Source organism: Pan troglodytes, chromosome 10 (assembly GCF_028858775.2).
Source record: "Pan troglodytes isolate AG18354 chromosome 10, NHGRI_mPanTro3-v2.0_pri, whole genome shotgun sequence".
Taxonomy (NCBI): domain Eukaryota; kingdom Metazoa; phylum Chordata; class Mammalia; order Primates; family Hominidae; genus Pan; species Pan troglodytes.
This window is the reverse complement of record NC_072408.2, coordinates 16111347-16137257: the sequence shown is the minus strand read 5'-3', so window position 1 is coordinate 16137257 and position 25911 is coordinate 16111347. Positions and strand designations below refer to the sequence as shown.

Below are 25911 nucleotides of genomic sequence, written 5' to 3'. Positions count from 1 at the left end.
TCGAAAAGAAAAAAAAAAAAAAAAAAGAATACTATACATAAAACATCTGGCAAAAAGCAAGTGCTCAATCCATGGTAGCCTCTGTTATTATTGTATACTTTGCCGTAAGTGATCTAAGATAGGAGGTGAACTCTACATAAGTATCTCACTGAAAGATGACTGTTTAACAGCATAAGAGGGATATTTTCCATAGGCCTGTAGATTCTACATATAGCAACAAAATTCTCTAGCAGCACTCTCCACCAGTGGAATGTCAGTTTGAAAAACTTCAGTTTTAATAGATCCATAGAGCTCTCTTTTTTATTTTTACTTCTTGCTTTTTTGGTAGTGGCTCAGACCCCAGTATGATACTAGAAACATTGTACATACCTCAAAATAGTATGTAAATCTTGCCCTGAGAACAAAAGAATAATAACACTAGAAAAACAGACGCAGCAGGGCACGTAAAAGTCAATTTGGTTCTACAGAATCTGACAAAAGCCGGAGCAAGAAAAAGAATTAAACCAGAGAATCAAGTAAGATTCCACAGGAATGTTAAAAGTAAAACTTATGACATCTCGCAGGGACATTCCACCCTCTCCAGCACTGACTTGGCCCCAAGGAGCCTTAGGAGAAAATAAACTCAATTTGGAAATGTAGTGAGTGTAACTCTGCTGGTTTTACTCAACAATAGTCTCAGGAATGGGGGCATGTCAGGAAGCAAAGGAAGGACAAAATCCCTCTAATGGTCCTGCCCTTCCTCTGGGTTCCTCAGAGAAACAGAAATATTGCCATTTTCCCAGATATTCTGTGCCCTTCATCCTTTTTCCCTCCTCACCTCTCATGATCACACTGTGAAATTTATAGCAGCTGCTACACCACAATTTTCTGTGGCAGTGTCTTGTGCTATGACTCACGACTCCTGTTTATCAGTTTTGCCCTCAATGTTTCAAGTTCATGGCTCACTTCTGCTACTGACTTTAGTCAGCTCAAATCCTGAGAGTCACTATATCAGAATGAGAATAGGAGTTGCTACAACAAGGTCCAGAAAGCAAGGCTATATTGCTGGAGGCCATAAACTAAGAACTCATGTTTAATGAATACAACTCAATGCATTCTGCCACCTCACTTAGAAAAGGCTTTAAAAAAAAAATGTTAGTCACAAATGTGGAATGATTTAGAGTTTAGATTCTATGTGGAATTCCAAAGGAGTAAGTGTTCCTTTGACAGAAAACAAGAATCTGTATGCTTTATATAGGTAGTTATATAGGTAGCTATAAAACTTAGGAACTATATGTTCTCCCCCACTGCTTTAGAGTAACCTCTGGATTTTTCCCAAGGTAAGTTAATATAGTTTAATTCTCAATAAATTGTTCTCTGTGACTAGATTCTACCCAATAAAAGAAAACAGAAAACAATAGCAAAACACAAAAATCAGTATCAAATTAGCACTAACACAAAACTAAGATTTCTTGTTTTCCTTATGGATGTTATTTATGTTGACAAAGTAGAATTTGATTGATTTTTATACTAGGCAACCTCAGGATGGCAATTCCTTGTATTGCCTTGAGATGGTCTAGGACCAATAGCAAGCTCTTTTCCAAGAGATTGCTGGGTGGATAGGAAGGATCTGAGGGGCCTGAAGGAAGTGGAGGGCACCACACACACACACACATGCACGTGCACGCGTGTTTTCTTCCTTATATCCCAACTTTCCCGACATTGCAGTCTGGAACTTACTGGATTCCAGTGAATTAAGGGAAAACTTTTTAAAAGAAGGCATTTAAGCCCTTGCCACAATCACTCTGTCCCAGTGATCTCTATCTTTCCCTCCCTCCCAAGTTCCACTATATAAGGACTGGCACAGTGGCTCATGCCTGTAATCCCAGCACTTTGGGAGGCCGAGGCGGGCAGATCACAAGGTCAGGAGATCAAGACCATCCTGGCTAACATGGTGAAATCTACTAAAAATACAAAAAATTAGCCGGGCATGGTGGCACACGCCTGTAGTTCCAGCTACTTGGGAGGCTGAGGCAGGAGAAGCACTTGAACCTGGGAGGCGGAGGTTGGAGTGAGCCAAGATCGCACCACTGTGCTCCAGCCTGGATGACAGAGGGAGACTCCGTCAAAAAAAAAAAAAGAATCTGCTGCCTTGTTGTTGGACCTGTAGGTTTCCGGACCTAAGACTTCTTTTAACTAGACCTGTATTTCAGGTCTCATTCCTCTCCAAAACACTCACCATCCTTCTGCCTCCTTGCCCCACATACACACTTACATGCTATACAAGCATCTGGGTTGCTGTAACTGAGGTTTGTTGGGTCAGACAGCATAAGGGTAAAGAGTGGGGAGGGAGAGGGAAGAAGGCAGAAGTAGAAGAGGAAAGAGAAGAAGAGGGAAGGGGAAGAATATAGTATCCCCCCCAAATCACAGATTCCTTCTGTTCCTTAAAAGAGGATACATGATACATTTAAATAGCAGTTTAAAAACAAAAACAAAAACAAAACAAAAACCCTACATTTTCTAAATGTTTGCATTTACCATTTCCTGATTGTCCGTTATCACAAGGAGGTGTGAGTCTCTGGCTAGGCAGAATTCCAGACTAGAATTCCAGTCCTTTTCCTCCACTGAGAAATAATAACAATGGTTACCATATTTCATCCAGCGGTCTGGGCAGCTAGGACAGCTGGCACAAGTGGAGTAGTTGGAGCCTAGGAGAGAAGAGGACCTGGTTCACATCTTTATGGACCACTCAGTCTTGGAAATGAAATGGGAGATAAAATGGAATATGGCAGCCCTGGGTCTTCCCTGCTCCACCACTTTTCAGATTAAGGGTTAGAGAAATGTGTAACAATGCGTGGTGTCAATTTGAATACCTCATAATGTCCTCATAATGTCCAACTCCATCATCTACTAAGTATATATTCCACTACACAAGAATATGACTATAACTGAAGGAACAAAGAAGAAAGCATACAACAATCTGCCTGAAAACTCTGGAGCAAGTACTTAACTTGTGCTAGAGATCTCTGTGCACATGTAATATACACACACCAGATAACTGTGAATTCATATGATATGCATCTGTGTACTGTCTTTGCTCCGTGTATATATTGCATAATTGCATAATGTATATTGCTTAAATCAGGCAGAATCATTCAGAATGCCCAACTGAAAATGCCAAAAAGAAATTAGGAAAAGCAAACTTAACTAGAATGAAAGGTTTTGCTTTTTTATTATCACAGATGTAACTGTCCCTCACCATTGAAAACTGGAAAAAAACCCTTATACCTCAGCAAAAAGAACTTACTTTGATATTTTTTAAAAGGGTTTTCTGGCAGAGAAGCATAACAGGTGCTAAAGTGAAAAGTGATAGAATGCCCTAACCGAGCTCTTTTAAATACGGAAGATCCACATGCCTTTAAAATGGTTGGTTCATAGTTCTGTCGAGATGAAAGGGAACTGACCAGGCATGGTGGCTCACTCTTGCAATCCCAGCACTTTGGGAGGCCGAGGCAGGTGGCTCACATGAGGCCAGGAGTTCAAGATCAGTCTAGCCAACATGGTGAAACCTCATCTCTACTAAAAATACAAAAAAATCAGCTGGGCATGGTGGCACCCGCCTGTAATCCCAGCTACTTAGGAGCTGAGGCATGAGAATCACTTGAACCCAGGAGGCAGAGGTTGCAGTGAGCCAAGATCACACCACTGCACTCCTGCCTGGGCGACAGAGCAAGACACTGTCTCAAAAACAAACAATCAAAGATGAAAGGGAACTGAATATGCTTTCAAGGTAATTCCAACCAAGATTCCAAAATTCTATTGATTTTTCTACTTCAGTTTCAATACTTAAACATATGTGCATAAACTCGCCATAAGCACAATTCTACAGTGAGCAAGTATGAGCCATTATACTCCATGAGCACATGTGTAGATATATAATTGCAGAATAGAGTATATATCTACTCTAGATTTGGGAGTTACAAAGTGGGGAAAGTAGTATTTTTCATATAAATATTAGATAATTGTTCTCTAGGAAGTACTGGCATACAACCAATATAAGTTCTGGAGATCAAGCTGTTAAATTGGCACCTTATAGATTTTGCTTTTTCCATACAACTGTGACATTACTCAGCCTGGATTAGAAATTCCCAACTTCCCTAGGAGTTCCTTTTTGTCAAAGGTCGGACTTGGCTCTGAGGTAGAAGCCCTGGAGCTGAACTCTTAGAATCCTAATAAATCGGCAGAGCGCAATGGCTCACACCTGTAATCCCAGCACTTGGGGAGGCCAAGGTGGGCAGATCACAAGGTCAGGAGTTCGAGACCAGCCTGGCCAACATAGTGAAACCCTGTCTCTAATAAAAATACAAAAAATTAGCCGGGCGTGGTGGCAGGTGCCTGTAATCCCAGCTACTCGGAGGCTGAGGCACGAGAATCGCTTGAACCTGGGAGGCAGAGGTTGCAGTGAGCCGAGATCATGCCATTGCACTCCAGCCCAGACAACATTGCGAGATTCTGTCTCAAAATTTTTTTAAAAATTTAAAAAAGAACCCTAATAAATCACTTCTGTGTAATCGGTCACTATCATCCCCTAAAAATATAAACCTAAGCTAGGACTCTAGACTGTAAAACAACAAACTGAGAGTCCTCTAGATCACTAGATTTAAGGTCCTAGAAGAACTAAACTTAAAAATTAGTTTTAGAAAATGTGAAAGCACCTGAATGGCAAAAAAAAAAAAAAAAAAAAAAAAAATTCAGAATGTTTCATTACATTATGATATATCTATTATGTGAAAAGTTAAACATCATTAATATTATAATTCAATTATCACAATAAATATGGCAGTAAGGAAATGTTTCTGGCAACATAAAATTAAAAAGCAATATACAAAATTATGAGCATACTACGATAAGAACTATTCTCAGCCTTGCATTAAAAGAAAGAAAGGTGGGAGAAATTTTAAGAGGACTTGACTGCAGTTCTATTAAGAAAATATGGTCAGGTGCAGTGGCTCACACCTATAATCCCAGCACTTTGGGAGGCCAAGAAGGGCAAATGGCTTGAGCCCAGGAGTTTGAGATCAGCCTGGGCAACATGGTGAAATGTCTTTACAAAATAATAATAATAATAATAATAATAGTAATAATAATACAAAAATTAGCCAGGCATGGTGGTATGTGCCTGTGGTCCCAGCTACTCGAGAGGCTGAGGTGGATCACTTGACCCTAAGGAGGTCAAGGCTGCAGTGAACTGTGATTGTACAGTGGCACAGGATCCGCTGGTATAGCAGCACACAAATCTATCACCTACAGCCTGGCTGATAGAGGGAGACCCTGTCTCAAAAAACAAAAAGAAAAAAGAAAATACAAGCTTACATAAGTGCACGTCGTCAAAGGCTATACCCAGGAAATAGCTGTATACAGATGGAGAGTTATTTTGTTTGAATTATTTTTTGATTTTTCAAAGCTTCTGCTATGTTATATTGCTTTTATAATATAAAATGAAAGATTAATTTTGGTTTAAGTTTGCACTTACCCTGGCACAGGATCCACTGGTATAGCAGCACACTCAGAAGAACTGCAGTCAGAAGCCCCAAAGCTATTGCCACAAGGCAAGAACAAGAAGGCCTGGAAGAGGAAGCTGCAACAACAGAGTCAAAGCACAATCCTGAGTCAGAAGACAGGTTGAAAGAAAAGAGAAAGTCAGGGAAGGATATTGCATCTTAAAGCAATTTGGCCTAGTGGGAACTGAGATCCAGGCCATAAAGATTCCTTTTCTAGATGTGTCAGGAACTTGCTCTAAAGTCTAAGGTAACCACCAACACCTGTATCAAAGAACTTACTATATTTATCAAGATAAAGAATGCTTTTTTCCTTCGAAACTGTGACTTACACTGTCTCATACTTAGGTGGTGAGAATACAAATTGGTACCTCTTTGGAGGACAATTGGGCAATATCTACCAAAACGGCAAAGGCATGTACCCTTTGACCTAGAAATTTCTCCTTAAGAAATTTTTCCTACAGATACTCGCGGGTGCAAAATGTCATATTTATTCGTGGCAGCAATATTTGTAGGAGGAGAAGACTGAATACAATCTACATTCTATCAGTAAAAGGCCAGTCAAATACATTTTTGATATATCCATAAAGTGAATATATAGCTTCTAATAAAGATTGGCTTTTTTTTTAACTGATATGGAATATTTTGTAAGATTTATAGTCAAGACAAAGAAATATTCTGCAGAACAGGATATACAAATATCTCTGCAAGCACACCCAAGAATCTGATAACATTGTTTGCCTCTGGAATGGAAAAAACAGTCACTGGAGACAAAATAGGAAAAAGGCTTTTTACCCTATTTTCTTTTGTACCTTTTGAATTTTGAACCATGTAAACATATTATCTACTCGAAATTGAAATACATAAAATTTAAATAAAAATAATCTACATTTCAGAAGTGCTTTGTAAACTGTCGTTATTAAAAGAGCAGTAAGTTTAAGTTGATGCCAAGTTTAAGAATAGGACACTACTTCATGTTAGCTGTGTTGCATACAACCGAAATCTAAATTTTAAATTTGAAAAATGGAAGTATTTTCAGCAAATCTTTATTTTAAAATCAAAGGTATCTCATAGTGCAATAGTGTAGAAATTACGTGTAACGAGCAAAACTCTGTGAAGTAAGATGATATTTAACTTCTAATTTTGATTCCTTTGCTTAATAACATTTAATTAGGAAATTAAACTTGCCTATTTGGGCTTCAATTTTCTGATTAAATTTTAGATAAATTACTCTATATATGTGTGTATCTATGGAGTATTCTGAACTTCTTAAAGAAAAAAATTCATAATGAGAGATGCCTTCATAAATAGAGAATTCTGCATAATAAATATTTGGACTGATGAATCCAAAAGCATTAGATTTCTAGAAAAACTTTAAAAAATACATTTGCATCACAGGAGAACATTTAATGAAATACACAAATGTTCATTTTTATGTTATGCTAAATTTTAAAAAGGTATCAAACCATAATTGAATTTGTGTAACCACAAGCCAATTCAAGAAGTAAAGTAAATTTTTAAAATTTACTTTAAGTATATATTGAAAGCCTCTAAATAGTTCCAACTAGGTTCCAATTTATCACCAGTTGTGTGTGTGACCTTGAACATATACTTTGAGATATGCATTACTTCTAACGTAATATTTCTATTCCTTAGAAATTAACATAGATACAATTCAAAAATAGGAAAAGGTTACACAAATAAAGATATCCAATGCTATATAATTTATGGTAATAGAAATAGGTCTAAATATCCCAAGTATACTAGAATGATTTAGCAAATTAAGGCAACACTCTCAAAAGACATTAAAAATTATAATAGTAAAACTATGTAGTAAAAAGAGAGAAAGCTTAGGGAACTACCCTAAAGAATACACCTTGTGGGAGTTCACTGCCTACGATACAAAATCAAGGATTAATTTTGGCATTTACACTATTACCTGTCTGTCTCAGATAATATTCTCTCAGGGCTCTATGTAAAAATGGCTCTTTTGCCTTCAAATCCTCAGTCACAGAGACTATTATCTGTAGTTTCTTGATACTTTTTCTTCCCTGTCACCATTCTAGCGCAACACTGTGAAGTTTAAAAAAAAAAAAAAACTAGATATGTAAATCAGCTTCTTTCCTGACAAAAATCTTACTCGTATCCACCAGCAAAACTATTGGTGTCCTCCTCATTCCATAGTCAGAAAAACAGCCATACCTAGAATTTAAACAGCTGGTCCAAGGTTACTCCGAATATAACTAAAGAGATAAAATTCTCCCAACAAAGTTCCCGCTTTAGCTAAGAGCAAGAAGGAATAACGGCAATGCCCTAAGTTGGGTTTCTAAGATGCGATCAAAGAAGTGAACAGTTAGAAAAGAGTTTACCTGAGACCTAAGATCAGATCCTGTACCATACACCAACTTTTCATATTCCAACTCTGGACTTTAAACTGAACCAAAAGTATTTCCTCAAATTATCCTCAATTCTTCTGCACCCTCTGCTTTAAACTTATTCTACTCCCCATTCATCCATAGCCTACTGTTGCTATGCATCGTCTTCCATGCTACCTTGGTTAACTCACATTTTTGCTGTGGTCCGTAGTCATTCTGGGCTTGGGTTGCCGTAGGCAACTCTAACATGGAATAAATAACACTGTCAGTCATCTTCAGCTAAGATCTTTCACATGCAGTTGAGAGAGTTAAATTATAGAAGTGTGAAGGGATATGTATCAGTGAGGAAACAGCACAATCTCTAAACTGCTAGCAGGAAACTTCACAAAAGCAGAAGTAATTTTTCAGGAAATGATTCAAATTTGGGGGCTGCCTATAGAAATTAATATTGTAAGTTGCTATTGTTTTGCCCCATGACACTGTAGATGCTCACTAAATATATATTAAATTGATTCCCCATCTCACCTAATTCTGTTGAGCAAGGAAAAATTGCTCTCAAGTCCAGCAATTTCAGTTATGGAAACTAAAATAAAAGTGAGAGTGGTTACTAGCCATGAATTTCTCTCGGAATTTTTTCTCTGCTTTGTTTCCTTCTGAAAAAGTAGATGTATGCCAAATGAGACTGACTTCATCATTTCTTGGAACTTTTGGGCAGTGATAAGCAATAACGAAATGGACTGTTGGGTGCGTATGCCTTGAATCACGGGAGAAATAGACTATTACCCAGATATATTTTGTGAATACGACATGACCACATCTTCCCCAAAACCTTGTCCAAATTGTGCGATGGTCTTTACCCTTCACAGTATCAGAAATTCCATTATATTTTTTCTCTTTGTTGTCTTATTTTATTATTATATTTCATGCAAAGATAACTAAAAAGAAGAGCAAAGTAAACAAATACATTCTAACATCTTAGTAATTTGTTTTTAGTAGGTGAAAAGTTAATAAAAAGTTAAAGTAGGCCAGGTGTGGTGGCTCATGCCTGTAATCCCAGCACTTTGGGAGGCCAAGGAGGGTGGATCACCTGAGGTCAGGAATTCAAGACCAGCCTGGCCAACATGGTGAAACCCCGTCTCTACTAAAAATACAAAAAAATTAGCTGGGTGTGGTGGTGGGGGCTGTAATTTCAGCTGCTCAGGAGGCCGAGGCAGGAGAATGGCTTGAAACCGGGAGGCGGAGGTTGCAGCGAGCCGAGACTGCACCATTGTACTCTAGCCTGGGCAACAAGAGTGAAACTCCGTCTAAAAAAAACAAAAGTTAAAGTAAGGAAACAGAAAGAGTATTGAAACTCTTAAGAGTGGATAAGATCATCAAGACAGACTGCATAAGGATAAAAGAAGAGAAACAGGGAGTGCTTTATATTAATTTGTTTTATATTAATAAAAACAAATATATTTCTGCTTCCAGCCATGACAGAATGGCATTAGACTTACTCTCCAATCAAAATACAACACATGGCAAGACACACAAGGCAGCTATTTTCAGGAACACACAGGCAGCATTGTGATCCTTGAGAGAATACAAAGGTGAGTGCAATGATCACCCTAGCTTTCTATCTAGGACCACTTTCTAGTACAGAGCACAAAAATGAATCCTAAACAGAACAGCAGTCTTACTAAAATGAGGAGGCAGATATTGGAGTTTTGAGCTGCTTAAATGGCTGGAATTTGCAGGGCAGGATAATTCACAAGAGAGAGGCACCCTTAAGACTGTAGGAATTCACTGTATGTCTGTGGCCAAGTTCTAGGCTGCGCAGACATAGGACAAAACTCTGCAAGTCCAAGCTGAGATAGTTCCTGCAGGGCCAAGAGCTGAACAGAAAGGACAGAGGTGATGCATTGCTTAGTAGCACCAACCAAAAACAGAGCAAAACTTAACATTGCCAAAAAGAGTCATCAATAGTTTAGCTGCCTCTGAGAATAAATTTTCACGCCCTTAATATGAAGGCAAAACAAACAAAATGTGGTCTACACATACAATGGAATATTAGTCTTAGAAAGGAAATCCTGTCATACTTTATAACATTGATGAACCTTGAAAACATTATACTAAGTGAAATGAACTGATCACAAAATGACAAATACTGTGTGATTCCACTTATATGAGGAATCTAAAGTAGTCAAACCCATAGACAAAGAAAGAAGAATGGTTACTGAAAGAAGTTTGGAGGGAAAAAGAAAAGGAAGTTGCTTAATGGGTACAGGGTTTCAGTTTCGCAGTGTGATTAAGTTCTGGAGATACGGTACACAACAATGTGAATATTCTTGTATTCACTTGCTTGGACTATCACAACAAAATACCATAGACCAGGTGACTTAAACAACAGAAATTTATTTATATTTTCATCATTCCACAGACTGAAAGTCTAAGATCAAGATGCCAGCAGAGTTGGTGTTTGGAGAGTGCTTCCCCTGTGGGTTGCAGACTTCTCACTATATCCTCAAGTGGCTTTTCCTCAGTGTGTGCACAAGGGAAGAAAGAGAGAGGGCTCTGGTCTCTCTTCTTACAAGAACATTAATCCTATCAGATCAGGGCCCCACCCTTGTAACCTGATTTAACCTTAATTACTTCCTTAAACGCTCCATCTCCAAATACAGTCACACTGAGGATTAGGGCTTCAATATGTGAATCTGGGGGAGACAAACATTCAGTCCATAATAATACTTAACACTACTGAATTGTATGCTTTAAAATAATTAAGATCATTTTTTAAAAAAAGGAAGGTGTATTAGTCCATTCTTGCACTGCTATAAAGAAATACCTGAGGCCAAATAATTGATAAAGAAAAGAGGTTTAATTGGCTCACAGTTCTGCAAGATGTACAGGAAGCATAGTGGCATCTGCTTCTGGGCAGGCCTCAGGAAACTTAGTCATGGTGGAAGGCAAAGGGAAATGTCTTACATGGCCAGAGCAGGAGCAAGAGACGCGGGGAGGTGCTACACACTTTTAAACAACCAGGTCTCGTGAGGAACTCTATCAGGAGAACAGCTCTAGGGGTATGGTACTAAACCATTCATGAGAAACCATCCGCGTGATCCAGTCACCTCCCACCAGGCCCCATCTCCAACATTGGAGATTACAACTCAACGTCAGATTTGGGTGGGGATGCAGATCCAAACCACATCAGAAGGCAACATAGGAATCAGGGGCTCTTTGAAGAAAAGGCTAATTCTAGGGCCAGGACAGGGAAAGTACAAAATAAGCTTGGAGGATCTTCCAGTCTTTTAATGTTAAAAAATAAGCAAGTTAAAAAAAAAAAGATGGGAGCATATCAGGACACAGAAACCAACCTGGAAAAGCTCCCAATGGAACAATATGAACAACAAAATAAATGACAGTGTTGAATTATAACACAAGGGGAAAAACTATATAAATCCATACTGATTTAAATAAATAAATAGGTGAGAAGTGACAAATCTTGCTTACAGAAAATACCAAATAATATATGTAGATACTCCCCATTCAGGATGTGGAATTTAACTCTCCTCCCTTTGAGGGTAGTCAGGGATAAGAGACTCACTTCCAAAGAGTACACTATGGATAAAAGGAAATAGTAACTATTCATTAAAGAATCTTGGCAAATACCACCTCAACCACATGAACAGGGTTCACTGCGTGAACCACCAGTGATGAGTCTTGTTGATATCATGTACCCCCTAATACGATGCAATGATAAAAGCACCTAACCAGTAAGGTTTGTTCCTCAAAATCCATAACCCCAGGGTGGTATTATACATATGTATATATTGGTTTTCATCCACAGTTTCTGGCTCCTAACTCCTATGGTCCCTGTTATAGTCCTTTCTTATAATGTTGAGTGTGTCAGGCCCCAAGGGGAAGGCCTCTGGCCTTCTTCTGCCCTCCTTTCATCTGCCTCAAGGCAGGACTCTAATTTTCCCCTGCCTTTCTGATTGTGGGTCTTAAAACCTTCCCCAGAGAGGGTCCTGCCCTTTACTGGGGTGACAAGGGGAGGGGGTCAGGAGCAAGAATGCTGATGTCCTGAAGCTTCCATAAAAACCCAAGAGAACTGTGTCAGAATGCTTCCAGATGACTGAACCTGTGGAGATTCCTGGAGAGCAGCCTTCCCAGAGAGGGCATGGAAGCTCCACACCCCTTTCCCCATATCCTGCCCTACAGTTCTCTTCATCTGTATCTTTTGTAATATACTTTATAATAAACTGATAAACATAAGGGTTTCCCTGAGTTCTGTGAGCTGCTCCAGCAAATTAATTGAACTCAAAGGGGAAGTTGTGGAAATCCCAACTTGAAGCTTATTGGTCAGATGTTCCAGAGGCCCGGACTTGTGACTGGTGTCTGCGGGTGTAGGGGGTGATCTTGCATATTGAATCCCTGAAATGTAAGATCTAACACTATCTCCAGGTAGATAATGTCGGAATTGAATTAGAGGATACCCAGTTGGTGTCTGCTAATTGGTATGTGGGGAACACCCCTACCACATTTGGTCACACAAGTCTTCTTCTGTGTTGATAATTGTGGTAGTGCTGGTGTGAAAGCAGAAGAAAAACACAGCTGAAGAAAGTTTTCCCCTACACATCCAATGTAAACATGTAAAAAAAATCAGATAATTCTAAATTGAGTGGTACTCTACTAAATATCTGACCAATACTCTTAAAATATATCAAGTTCACGAAAAAAAAACACTGAGAAACTGTCATAGACCAGAGGAAAACAATAAATATAACAACTAGATGTAATGTGGTATCCTGGATTGGATCCTGGAACAGCAAAAAGAGCATTAGTGGAAAACTGGTAAAATTCAAACAATGTAGCAATATTCATTTCTTACATTTGAGAAATGTGCCATGATTTTTAAAGATGCTAACATTAGGGGAAATGGGGTGAAAGGTATAAAGAAATGTTCTGTGCTATCTTAAAAACATTTCTGTAAATCTGAAATTATTCCCCAATAAAACTTTTCTTCAAAAAAGAGGATACATAACACAGATTAGCCATAATGCATCACATTTAATATCTAGCATACAATAAAATATTATTAGAATCCAAAGAAATAAGAATATATGGGCCGTGGATCAAAGAAAAGTCAGTAAGTAGAAAAGAAACTTATGTAACATAGATGCTGGAACTAGCAAACAAGGACTTTAATATCTGCAAAAATATGTTCAAAGACTTAGAAGAAAATATAGTCATAATGAATAAAAATTTGAAGAATCTCAGAGAAGTAGAAACTACAAAAAAGAATCAAGTGACTATTCCAGAACAGAACAGCATTCATAATTTTTAAAAATAACTGAATGAGGGCCAGGCACGGTGGCTCACACCTGTAATCCAGCATTTTGGGAGGTGGGGGCAGGTGAATAATTTGAGGTCAGGAGTTCAAGACCAGCCTGGCCAACATGGTGAAACCCTGTCTCTACTAAAAATATAAAACATTAGCCTGGCCTGGCGGCACATGCCTATAGTCCCAGCTGCTCAGGAGGCTGAGGCAGGAGAATCACTTGAACCCAGGAGGCAGAGGTTGCAGTGAACTGAGATTGCACTACGGCACTCCAGCCTAGGTGACAGAGCGAGACTCCATCTCAATAATAATAATAATAATAGCTGAATGAGATTAATAGCAAATAGAAGAGGGCAGATAAAAAGGTCAGTAAACATGAAGACAGATTGCTAAAAATAATCCAATATGAAGAATAGAGGGAAAAAATGGGAGAAAAAAATGAACAGAACCTCAGTGACCTATGAACAATGCCAAATAGTATAACAAAAGTGAAACTGAAGTCCCCCAAAATAAAGGGGACATATAATGAAATCGGAAAGGAATTTGAAAAAGTAATGATCAAATATTCCCCAAATTTGGGATACAACCTACAGGTATAAGAAACTCACTGAATCCGCATCAAGATAAACAGAAGGAAAATCACTCCTAAGAACATAATCTAAAACTGATAAAAACCAAAGATAAAAAGAAAATACTGAAAACAGCCAGAGGAAAATAAATAACACATTAATAATGGGAAACAACAACATGAATGATAGCTAAATTCTCATCAGAAACAAAAAAGGAGAAAAGCAATGAGATGTCATCTTTAAAATGGTCAAATGGGTCAGGCACGGCGGTTCACGGCTGTAATCCCACCACTTTAGGAGACCAAGGCAGATGGATCACCTGAGCTCACCAGTTCGAGACCAGCCTGGCCAACATGGTGAAACCCCGTCTCTACTAAAAATACAAAAATTAGCTAGGTGTGGTGGGAGGCGCCTGTAATCTCAGGTACTCTGGAGGCTGAAGCAGGAGAATCGCTTGAACCCAGGAGGCCGAGGTTGCAGTGAGCTGAGATTGCACCATTACACTGCAGCCTGGGCAACAAGAGCGAAACTCTGTCTCAAAAAAAAAAAAAAAAAACAAAGGTAAAATGGTAAGACTGCCAATACAGAATTCTATATCCAGAAAAAGTATCCAATAGAAATGAAGAGGAAGTAAAAATATTTTCAGAGCAGAGAAAATAGCAAATTTGTCATGAGCAGTCCAGCACTACAAGAAATGCTAAAAGAAGTTCTTAGAAAATAAGTATCACTAGATAAAAACATAGATATACAGAAAACATTGAAGAGCAACAGAAGTGGTAAATATATAAGTACATATAAAGAATTATATTTATTTTCTTTTCCCATCTTAATTTCTTTAAAAAAAAAAACAGAAAGTAAAACAGATAAGGCAAATCATTTTAAAAAACAGCAAAATGATAAAGCCAGTCTTATCAATAATTGAATTCATCATAAATGGACTGCTGCACCAAATAAATGGCACAAATTGTAAGACTAGAAGAAAAAGCAAGAACCAAAAAGATATTGTCTGTTCTGGCTAGGCATGGTGGCTCACACCTGTAATCCCAGAACTTTGGGAGGCTGAGGCAGGCAAATCACCTGAGGTCATGAGTTCAAGACCAGCCTGGCCAACATGGTGAAACGCTATCTCTACTAAAAATACAAAAAATAGCCAGGCGTGGTGGCAGGTGCCTGTAATCCCAGCTGTTTGGGAGGCTGAGGCAGGAGAATTGCTTGAACCCAAAAGGTGGAGGTTGCAGTGAGCCAAGATCGTACCATTGCACTCCAGCCTGGACAACAAGAATGAAACTCCATCTCAAAAAAAAAAAAAAAAAAAAAAAAAAAAAAAAAAAAAAAAAGATATTGTCTGTTCTGGCTGTAAGATATGCACTTTAAATATAATGACAGATTAAAAGAAAGGTATACAAATATATACAATGTGCAAACCAATATACACATTACAGTAAGCACCTGGAGTGGTGTGTTAGTTTCTTATCACTGCTGTAACACATAACCTAACACAAACTTAGTGACTTAACATAACATATATTTATTTTCTTAAAGTTTTGTAGGTCAGAAGTCCAAAATCAAGGTTTTGGCAGAACTGATTTCCTTCTGGGAAAGTCAAGGAAATGTTCTCCTCTAAAGCCTCCAGAAGGAAATCAGTTTTGCCAAATTTCAAATTTCTTGGCTTGTAGATTCTTCTGCCACCTTTGAAGTATATAATTTCAACCTCTGCTTTTATTGTTATATCTCTGTTTTCTGACTTTGACTCTACTGCTTCCCTCTTATAAGGACTCTCATAATTACCTTGAACCCATGTGAACAAACCAGCATGATCTCTCCATCTCAAGATTATTAGCTTAATCCTATCTACAAAGTATCTGTCCACATAAGGTAACATAATTATAGGCTCAAGGGATTAGGGTGTTAACATATTTGAGGTGGGGAGAGACATTATTCAGCCTTCCACAAGTGGTCATACTAATATAAGACAAAAATAGGTGAGTATAAAGAGGTACATTTCATAATTACATGAGTTACTGATTGCATCAAGCATATATAACAACTATAAATAAGTATGCACCTAATTTTGAGCTTCAAAACATATGAACAGAAGCAAAAGCTGAGTTAAAGAAAAATAAACATCAATAATCATAGTTGGATATTTTAAAAACCTTTTCTCAGTAACTGATAAAACTATTAAACAAAATTCAGTAATAACATAAAAAACCTCAACACCACCATCAACCACCTTGACCAAATTAAATTAACCCAACAAAATGACATTCACCAATTAAAGAATACATGTTTTTAGGTGTAAATAAAATGTTCGCAAATAAAATGTACATACTCAGCCATAATATAATACATTTCAAAATATTAAAATCTTACAGATATAGTTTATAACCACAGTGAAATCAATAACAAGAAAAAAATCGACATAATTCCTAAATATTCGGAAATTAAAATACCCACTTTGAAAAATAACCCATGGGTAAAAGAAAAAAATAATTTTAAACATTAAAATATTTTAAATTAAATTATTATGAAAATAGAATACAAAAATATATAGAACACAGCTAAAACAGTCTTACAGCAAATACTGTAGTTTTAAATGAATGGAAAAGAAAAAAATTAATAAATAATCCAAGTTTATAATTTATGAGGGTTAAAAAAAGAAGAGTAAATTAAAACCAATGTAAGTAGAAGAAAAGACAGAATTTTAAAATGGAAAATTAATAAAATCATGAAACAAAGACTAGAAAAATTAACAAAGCCAAAATTTGGTTCTTTGACAAGATTAAGACTGATAAACTTCTAATAACATTGAGCAAGAGGACTAACACAGCAAGAGAGCAGACTAGGATGTACCAGTCCTTATATATCCACAAAAACAACAATTTAGCAATTATCCACAGATGAAAATAGCTCTGGGAGAGTTCTGGAGTGCAATTAAAAAGCTGCTGCAACTCAGTGAAACAGAAAAACTGAGGATGGTCATGCAGAAAAGTGTAGAAAGCATTTTACCTGTGTAAGGCCATTCCCCAGGCTGGCAAAGCTCAAAGCCAAGAGGAATACCATCAGCTGTGACTTCCTCACAAGGTGAAAAGGAGAGCAGGAAAACCCATGCAACCTGTGCCACTCAGGACTCTAGCAGCCATCCCCACTGCCACAAATACCCACAGCCTTAACTGCCAAGGACCCCCACAGTCTTCAAGAATGCTGACACCAGCTGATGGAGCTGCCCAGAACTCACACTGCTGCACCCCCTCCAAAGCCAGAGCCTCAGCCACACCCTCTGGAACCAGGATGAATGCTGCTTATTTACCCCAAGCCCAGCATTGCATGTGTGCACTCACCTATCAGACCCAATGCCATGACACACCCTTTAGAACTGGTGCCCATATGTGCCCCACAAGTCTCCAGTCCCATGCTGACCCAGTGCACCATGCACCTCACCCAGCCACTACCCTTGCAGGCAGTAAGAGGTGACTGCTCTTTCAAACGCATTGACACCACTGCAAGCCTATAAGGAACATAAAAAATTAAGAAAATATGACATCACCAAAAAACGCAATAGATTTCCAGTAACCAAACCCAAAGAAATGGAGATCTATGAATTGCCCGACAAAGAATTCAAAGTTAAAGTGTTTTAAAGAGGCTCGGTAAGCTAAAGATAACATAGATTGACAACTCAGAGATATCAGAAACAATATATTAACAAAACTAGAAGTTCAACAGAGAGATAGAAATCATTAAAAAACAAAAAAAAAAACAAAAAAAACAGGGCCAGGCATGGTGACTCACACCTGTAATCCCAGTAATCCCAGTAATCCCAGCACTTTGAGAGGCTGAGGTGGGCAGATCACCTGAGGTAAGGAATATGAGACCAGCCTGGCTAACATGGTGAAACCCTGTCTCTACTAAAAATACAAAAATTAGCCAGGCATGGTGGCAGGCCCCTGTAATCCCAGCCACTTGGGAGGCTGAGGCAGGACAATCACTTAAACCTGGGAGGCAGAGGTTGCAGTGAGCCATGATCGCACTACTGCACTCCAGCCTGGGCAACAGAGCAAAACTCCAACTCAAACAAAAAACAAAAACAAAAAAAGCAGAAATTATAGAGCTGAAGAATACATGAGTAAAATAAAAAATACAATAGAGAGCTTCAACAGCAGACTTGATCAAAAGAAGAAAGATTCAGCAACCTCAAACACAGGTTATTTGAAATTATCCAGTCAGAGGAGAAAAAAAAAGAATGAAAAAGAAAACCTCCAGGATTTGGGGGACATGAATGTGCAAGCCAATATACACATTATAGAAGTCCCACAAGGAGAATAGAGAAAGAAGCAGAAAACATATGTAACAAAATAATAATTGAAAACTATCCAAATTGAGGGAAGAACATAGACATCCAGATTCAGGAATCCTAAAAGATTCCAAGTAGGTTAAACATAAAGAAGTCTACACCTAGACGCATTATAATTAAATTGTTAAAGGTAAGACAGAGAGAATTTTTAAAGTAGCACAATAAAAATGACTCATCACATATAAGACTATCAGTAGATTTCTCAGCAGAAACCTTATATGCCAGGAGGATGGGATGATATATTCAAAGCACTGAAAGAGAAAACAGCCAAACCAAGAATACTATACTTGGAAAAATTATCTTTTAAAAATGAAGGACAGGCCAGGTGCAGTGTCTCACACCTGTAATCCCAGCATTTTGGGAGACTGAGGCAGATGGATCACCTGAGGTCAGGAGTTCAAGGCCAGCCTGGCCAACATGGTGAAACACTGTCTCTACTAAAAATACAAAGAAAATTACCCAGGCATGGTGATGGGCATCTGTAATCCCAGCTACTCAGGAGGCTGAGGCAGAATTGCTTGAATCCAGGAGGCACAGGCTGCAGTGAGCTGACATCGCACCATCGCACTCCAGCCTGGGTGACAGAGCAAGATATGTCTAAAAAAAAAAAAAAGGACAGGCCAGGTGAAGTGGCTCACACCTGTAATTCCAGCACTTTGGGAGGCTGAAGCAGGTGGATCACTTGAGGTCAGGAGTTCAAGACCAGCCTGGTCAACATGGTGAAACCCTGTCTCTCCTAAAACTACAAAAATTAGCCTGGTGCAGTGGCACATACCTGTAGCCCCAGGTACTCAGGAGGCTGAGGTGGGAGGATCATTTGAGCCCAGGAGGCAGAGGTTGCAGTGAGCCAGGAATGTGCCACTGCACTCCAGCCTGGGTGACAGAGTGAGACTCCAAAAAAAAAGAAAGAAAGAAAGAAGAGAGAGAGAGAGAAAAGAAAGAAAAAGAAAGAAAGAAAGAAAGAAGGAAAGAAAGAAAAGAAAGAGAAAGAAAAAGAAAGACTGTCACATGTAAGACTATCAGTAGGTTTCTCAGCCTAAACCTCACAGACCAAGAGAAAGGGATAAAATATTCAAAGTACTGAAAGAGAAAACAGCCAACCAAGATATACCTAGAAAAATTATTGTTTAAAAATGAAGGACAGGCTAGGTGCAGTGGTTCATGTCTGTAATTCCAGGACTTTGGGAGACCGAGGCAGTAGGATTATTTGAATCCCACATCTGGGCAACATAGTGAGAATTCATCTCTACTAAAAATGTAAATAACATTTTCAAAAATTTTTAATGAAGGACAAATTACTTTTTTCTGGATAAACAAAACTTGAGGGAGTTTATCACCACTAGACCTGCCTTACAAGAGATGCTCAAGGAAGTCCTTCAAGTTGAAACATGCTAAACAGCAACGTGAAGTATGCTAACTAGCAATGTGAAAGCCTAAATCTCCTGGTGAAGGTATATAGACAAACACAGAATCATATGACACTGTAATAGTGGTACATATAGTTTTAATCCTAACATAAAAGTTAAAAAAAAATAAAGATTTGTTAACCAATGCACACTATGAAAAGAATGAAACTCTTAATGCAAAAATTAGCCAGGCATGGTGGTGCACACCTGTAATCCCAGCTACTCAGGTGGCTGAGGCAGGAGAATCGCTTGAACCCAGGAGGCAGAGGCTGCAGTGAGCTGAGATGGGGCTACTGCACTCCAGCCTGGGCAACAAAGTGAGACCCTGTCTCAAAAGAATGAGATTGAAACAATACAGAAACACAAAATTCAGGCAGAGGAAGCAACACTGTACAGATTTGTATGCAATTAAATTATCAACTCAAAATAGATTATTTTAACAACAAGTTATTTTATTCAAGACTCAAAGTAACCACTAAGTGTTACAGAAAAGAATCAAAGCAATTCACTATAAAAATCATCAAATAAAAAAAAGGAAGACAGCAAGAGAGGAAGAGAAGAACAAAAGAACTATAAAACAAAAAACAACAAAATGGCAATAGTAAGTCCTCACTTACCAAGAGTTACTTTAAATGTAAATAAAATCCCCAATCAAAAGGCATACAGGCTGATTAGATTTTAAAACTCAAGATCTAGGCCAGGTGTGGTGGCTCATGCCTGTAATCCCAGCACTTTGGGAGGCCAAGGCGGGCAGATCACAAGGTCAGGAGATCGAGACCATCCTGGCTAACGTGGTGAAACTCTGTCTCTACTACAAATACAAAAAAAAAAAAAAAAAAAAAAATTAGCCAGGCATGGTGGTGGGCACCTGTAGTCCCAGCTAATCAGGAGGCTGAGGCAGGAATATGGCCAGAACCCAGGAGGCGGAGCTTGCAGTGAGCCGAGATCACGCCACTGCACTCCAGCCTGGGCGGCAGAGCCAGACTCCGTCTCAAAAAAAAAAAAAAATCAGTAGCTAGTGATGCAATGTCTACAAGAAACTCACTTTAGACTTAAGAACAGACATAGACTGAAGTGAAGGGATAGAAAAAGATATTCCATGCAAAAAGTAACCAAAAGAGAGCAGAAATGGCTATACTTACATGAGAAAAAAAGTAAACTTTGAGGATGGGTGCAGTGGCTCTTGCCTGTAATCCCAGCACTTTGGGAGGCCCAGGCAGGTAGATCATCTGAGGTCAGGCGTTCAAGACCAGCCTGACCAACATGGTGAAACCCCGTTTCTACTAAAAAAAATACAAAAAATTAGCCAGGCGTGGTGGTACATGTCTACAATCCCAGCTACTTAGGAGGCTGAGGCAGGAAAATCACTTGAACCCATAAGGCGGAGGTTGCAGTGAGCCAAAATGCGCGCCATTGCACTCCAGCCTGGGCAACAAGAGCAAAACTCTGTCTCAAAAAAAAAAGTAAACTTTGAGTCAAAAACATCCTCTAAAGAAAAAAGGTAATTTTATATTGATAAAAAGGTCAATTCAATAGGAATACATAACAATTACAAATACATATGCACTCAGTGTCAGAGAATCTAATATATAAGACAAATATTGACAGATTTGAAGGGAGAAATTGACAGCAATACAATAAATTAGTAGACCTCACTACCCCCACTTTCAGTAATGAATAGAACATATAGACAAAAAATCAATTAAAAAAGCAGCTGATTTGAACAACATGATAGACCAAATAGACCCAACAGATATATACAGAAATTTTCACCCAACAACAGAAAAATATTCTTTTCAAGAGCACAGAGAACATTCTCCAGGATAGATCACATGTCAGGTCACAAAACAAGTTGTAACAAACATAAGAAGATACAAATCATTCCAAATATCTATCTCTTTCAATTACAATGGAATGAAATAAAAATCAATAACTAATAAAATGAGAAGATCCACATTTACATAGAAACTAAAAAATATATTCTTGAACAACCACTGGGTAAAAGAAGAAATCACATGGAAATTTTAAAACTATCTGCAAACAAAAATGATAACACAAAATACCAAAACTTATGGGATGCAGTAAAAGCAATACTAAGAGGAACCTTTAGAGCAATAAACATCTACATTCAAAAAGAAAATCTCTAATAAACAATCTAACTTCACACCTCAAAAAACTAGAAAAAGAAAAACAAATTAAGCCAAATGGTAGCAAAAGGAAGGAAATAATAAAGATTAGAGCAAAAATAAATCAAATAAAGAAAAGAAAACAATAGAAGAAAATTGACAAAACCAAGAGTTTATTTTTTGAAAAGATAAAAATCAACAAACACTTAGCTAGTAAGAAAAAAAAAGCTGGGCCCGGTGGCTCACAAGTGTAATCCCAGCACTTCAGGAGGCCAAGGTGGGCGGATCACCTGAGGTCAGGAGTTCAAGACCAGTGTGGCCAACATGGCAAAACCTCGTCTCTACTGAAATACAAAAATTAGCCAGTGTGATGGTATATGCCTGTAGTCTCAGCTACTCAGGAGGCTGGCATGGGAGAATTACTTGAGCCTGGGAAGTCAAGGCTGCAGTGAGCCATGGCCGCACCACTGCACTCCAGCCTAGGCAACAGAACAAGACCCTGTCTCAAAAGAAAAAGAAAAGAAAAGAAAGAAGAAAAAAAGAGTGAAAACACAAATAAAATAAAAAATGAATGAAGAGGCATTACAGTGAATGCTTCAGAAATAGAAAGGGTCATAAGGAGCACTTAAGAATAATTATATGCCAACAAATTGGATAACCTACAAGAAATGGATACATTTCTAAAAACATAAAGCCAACTGAAACTGAATTGAGAATAACTAGAAAACCTGAAAATATCAATAATAAATGAGGAGAATAAATCAGTATTCAAAAACCTCCCAACAAATTAAAACCCAGGACTAGATGGCTCCATGGATGAATTTTACAAAACATTTAAAGAAAAATTAATAGTAATCTTCTTAAACTCTTCCAAAAAATAGAAAATGTGGCTGGGTGTGGTGGCTCATACCTGTAATCCCAGCACTTTGGGAGGCCGAGGCAGGCAGATCACTTGAGGTCAGGAGTTTGAGGCCAGCCTGGCCAACATGGTGAAACTCCATCTCTACTAAAAATACAAAAAAAAATTAGCCAGGCGTGGTGACAGGTGCCTGTAATCGCAGCTACTCTGGAGGCTGAGGCAGGAGAATTGCTTGAATCTGGGAGGCAGAGGTTGCAGTGAGCCTAGATCACACCACTGCACCCTAGCCTGGCTGACAGAGCAAGACTCTGTCTCAAAAAAAAAAGAAGAAGAAGAAGAAGAGGTAATGCCTCCTCATAATTATTATGAGGCAAGCAATATCAAAGATACCACAAGAAAAGGAAACTACAGACAAATGTCCCTGATAAACACAGATGCAAAATCCTCAATAAAATACCCGTAAACCAAATAACAACAGCACATTAAAAGGCTCATGCACCATGACCAAGTGGAATCTATCCCTGGATTGTAAGAATGATTCAACACTAGCAAATCAATGAATGTAATACACCACATTAACATAATGAAAAAACTCTTTTGATCATCTCAATAGATGCAGAAAAAGCATGTAGCAAAATTTGACATTCATTCATAATGAACATTCTCAAAAAATGGGTATAGAGAGAATGTACCTCAATATAATAAAAACCATATAAAAGAAGCCCACAGCTAACATCCCAATCAATACAGAAAAAACTGAGACAGCCGGGCGCAGTGGCTCACGCCTGTAATCCCAGCACTTTGGGAGGCCGAGGTGGGTGGATCACAAGGTTAGGAGATCGAGACCATCCTGGCTAACACGGTGAAACCCCGTCTCTACTAAAAATACAAAAAATTAGCCGAGTGTGGTGGTGGACGCTTGTAGTCCCAGCTACTCGGGAGGCTGAGGCAGAAGAATGGCATGAACCTGGGAGGCGGAGCTTGCAGTGAGCCGAGATCACGCCACTGCACTCCAGCCTGGGCAACAGAGTGAGACTCCGTCTCAAAAAAAAAAAACAAAACAAACAAACAAAAAATAAAACAAAAAACTGAGAGTTTTGCCTGTAAGATCTGGTTAAAGGAAAAGATGTCATTCTCACTATTTCCATTCAACATAGTGCTGGATATCCTAGCCAGAGCAATTAGAGAAGAAAATGAAATAAAGGCATCCAAATTAAAAAGAAAGAAGTAAAACTATAGCTATTTGCAGTAGACATGATTATATATATAGAAAACTAAAAGACTCAACAAAAAAAGTATTAAAACTAGTAAAGTTGCAGAATACAAAATCAACATACAAAAATCATTCATCTTTCTATACACAATGAACTATCTGAAAAGGAAAATTTTAAATTAATACCATTTATAATAGCAAGAAAAAGAATAAAATACTTAGAATTTATTTATATTTAGCCAAAGAGTTGAATTGAAAGACTTACACACTGAGAATTATAAAACATTAATGAAGGAAATTAAATAAGACACAGATAAATGGAAAGATATCCCATGTTCATGGATAGGAAGAATTATTACTGTTAAAATATCCATACTATGTCTTAGTCCATTTGTGCTTCTATAACAAAATACCTAAGACTGGGTAATTTTATTTGTCATATTCTCTGGAAGTCCAAGATCAAGGCACAGGTTCAATGTCTGATGAAGGCCCAGTCTCTGTTCCAAGATGGCACCTTGTTGCTATGCCCACCAGAGCGAATGAACACTTGTTCTCATATGGGCAGAAGGCAGAAGGGCAAAAGGCGACTACCTGGTTTCCTCCAGCCTTTTTATAAGGTCATGAATTCCATTCATGAGGGCAAAGCCCTCATGACCCAATCACCTCCTAAAGTTCCCACATTCACCTCCTAAAGGTCCCACATCTTAATACTATCATATTGGCAATTAAGTTTCAACATATTAATTTGAGGGGACACATACAAACCACAGCCCACCCAAAGTGATCTACAGATTAAATGCAATCTTTATCAAAGTCCCAATGGCATTCTTTTTTTTTTTTTGAGATGGAGTCTCGCTCTGTCACCCAGGCTGGAGTGCAATGGCACGATCTCAGCTCACTGAAACCTCTGCCTCCTGGGTTCTAGCAATTCTCCTGCCTCCGCCTCCCAAATCCCAGCCTCCCTCAGCCCAGCTGGGATTACAGGTGTGCGCCACCATGCCCGGCTAACTTTTTTATTTTTAGTAGAGATAGGATTTCACCATGTTGGCCAGGCTGGTCTCGAACTCCTGACCTCAGGTGATCCACCCACCTGGGCCTCCCAAAGTGCTAGGATTACAGATGTGAGCCACTGTGCCCAGGCCCAAGTGGCATTCTTTATAGAATAGTAATAATAATCCTTCAATTTATATGGAATCACAAAAGACCCCAAATAGCCAAAGTAATCTTGAGCAAGAAGAGAAAAGCTGGAAGTATCACACTTCCTGATTTCAAGATATATCAGAAAGCTACAGCAATCAAAATAGTATAATACTGCCATGAAAACAGACATATAAACCAATGGATGAGAATAGGGAGCACAACAACAAATCCACGTATTTACAGTTAAATGATCTTTGACAAGGTTGCTAAAAGCATACAAAAGGCAAAGAATAGTTTCTTCAATAAATGGTGTTGGGAAAACCAGATATCTACATGCAGAAGAATGAAACTGGACTTAACTCACACCATATAAAAATTCAACTTAAAATGGATTAAAGACTGGCTGGGTGCAGTGGCTCACGCCTGTAATCCCAGCACTTTGGGATGCCGAGGCAGGGGCGGATCACGAAGTTAGGAGATCAAGACCATCCTGGCTAACACGGTGCAACCCCATCTCTACTAAAAATACAAAAAATTAGCCAGGCATGGTGGCGGGTGCCTGTGGTCCCAGCTACTCAGGAGGCTGAGGCAGGAGAATGGCGTGAACCCAGGAGGCGGAGCTTGCAGTGAGCTGAGATCGCGCCACTGCACTCTAGCCTGGGCGACAGAGCGAGACTCCGTCTCAAAAAAAAAAAAAAAAATGGATTAAAGACTTAAACATAAGACCTGAAACTGTAAAACTACTCTAGGAAAACAGAGGGGAAATCTTCTTGACATTGGCCTGGGCAATGAGTTTTTGGATGTAACACCAAAAGCACAGACAACAAAAGTAAAAATAGACAAATGGTATTTCATTAAACTAAAAAGCTTCTGCACTGCAAAGGAAACAATCGACAGAGTGAAAAGACATTCTATAGAATGGGAGAAAATATTTGTAAACCATATATCTGATAAGGGGTTAATATCCAAAATATATAAATAGCTGATACAAAACTTTTTTTCTTTTTAAACAGAG

At 38.5% G+C, this 25911-nt stretch overlaps 1 protein-coding gene across 4 annotated transcripts in view; it reads right to left on the bottom strand.

Moving 5' to 3' along the window:
* Positions 1-25911, bottom strand: part of LOC134806924 (killer cell lectin like receptor G1) — a 114053-nt gene that overhangs the window by 66409 nt on the left and 21733 nt on the right. For 2 of the 4 annotated variants that reach the window (XM_054663056.2, XM_063786292.1), the window contains exons 1-3: positions 8104-15091; positions 5513-5617; positions 2518-2687 (exon numbers count right to left, since the gene is read on the bottom strand). In XM_054663056.2, coding sequence (XP_054519031.1) covers positions 2518-2687; positions 5513-5617; positions 8104-8185 — 357 coding nt within the window. In that variant the 5' untranslated portion in view covers positions 8186-15091. Of the gene's footprint in view, positions 1-2517; positions 2688-5512; positions 5618-8103; positions 15092-25911 lie in introns of those variants that run through there. The other 2 variants (XM_063786294.1, XM_063786293.1) reach the window with 1 other exon arrangement.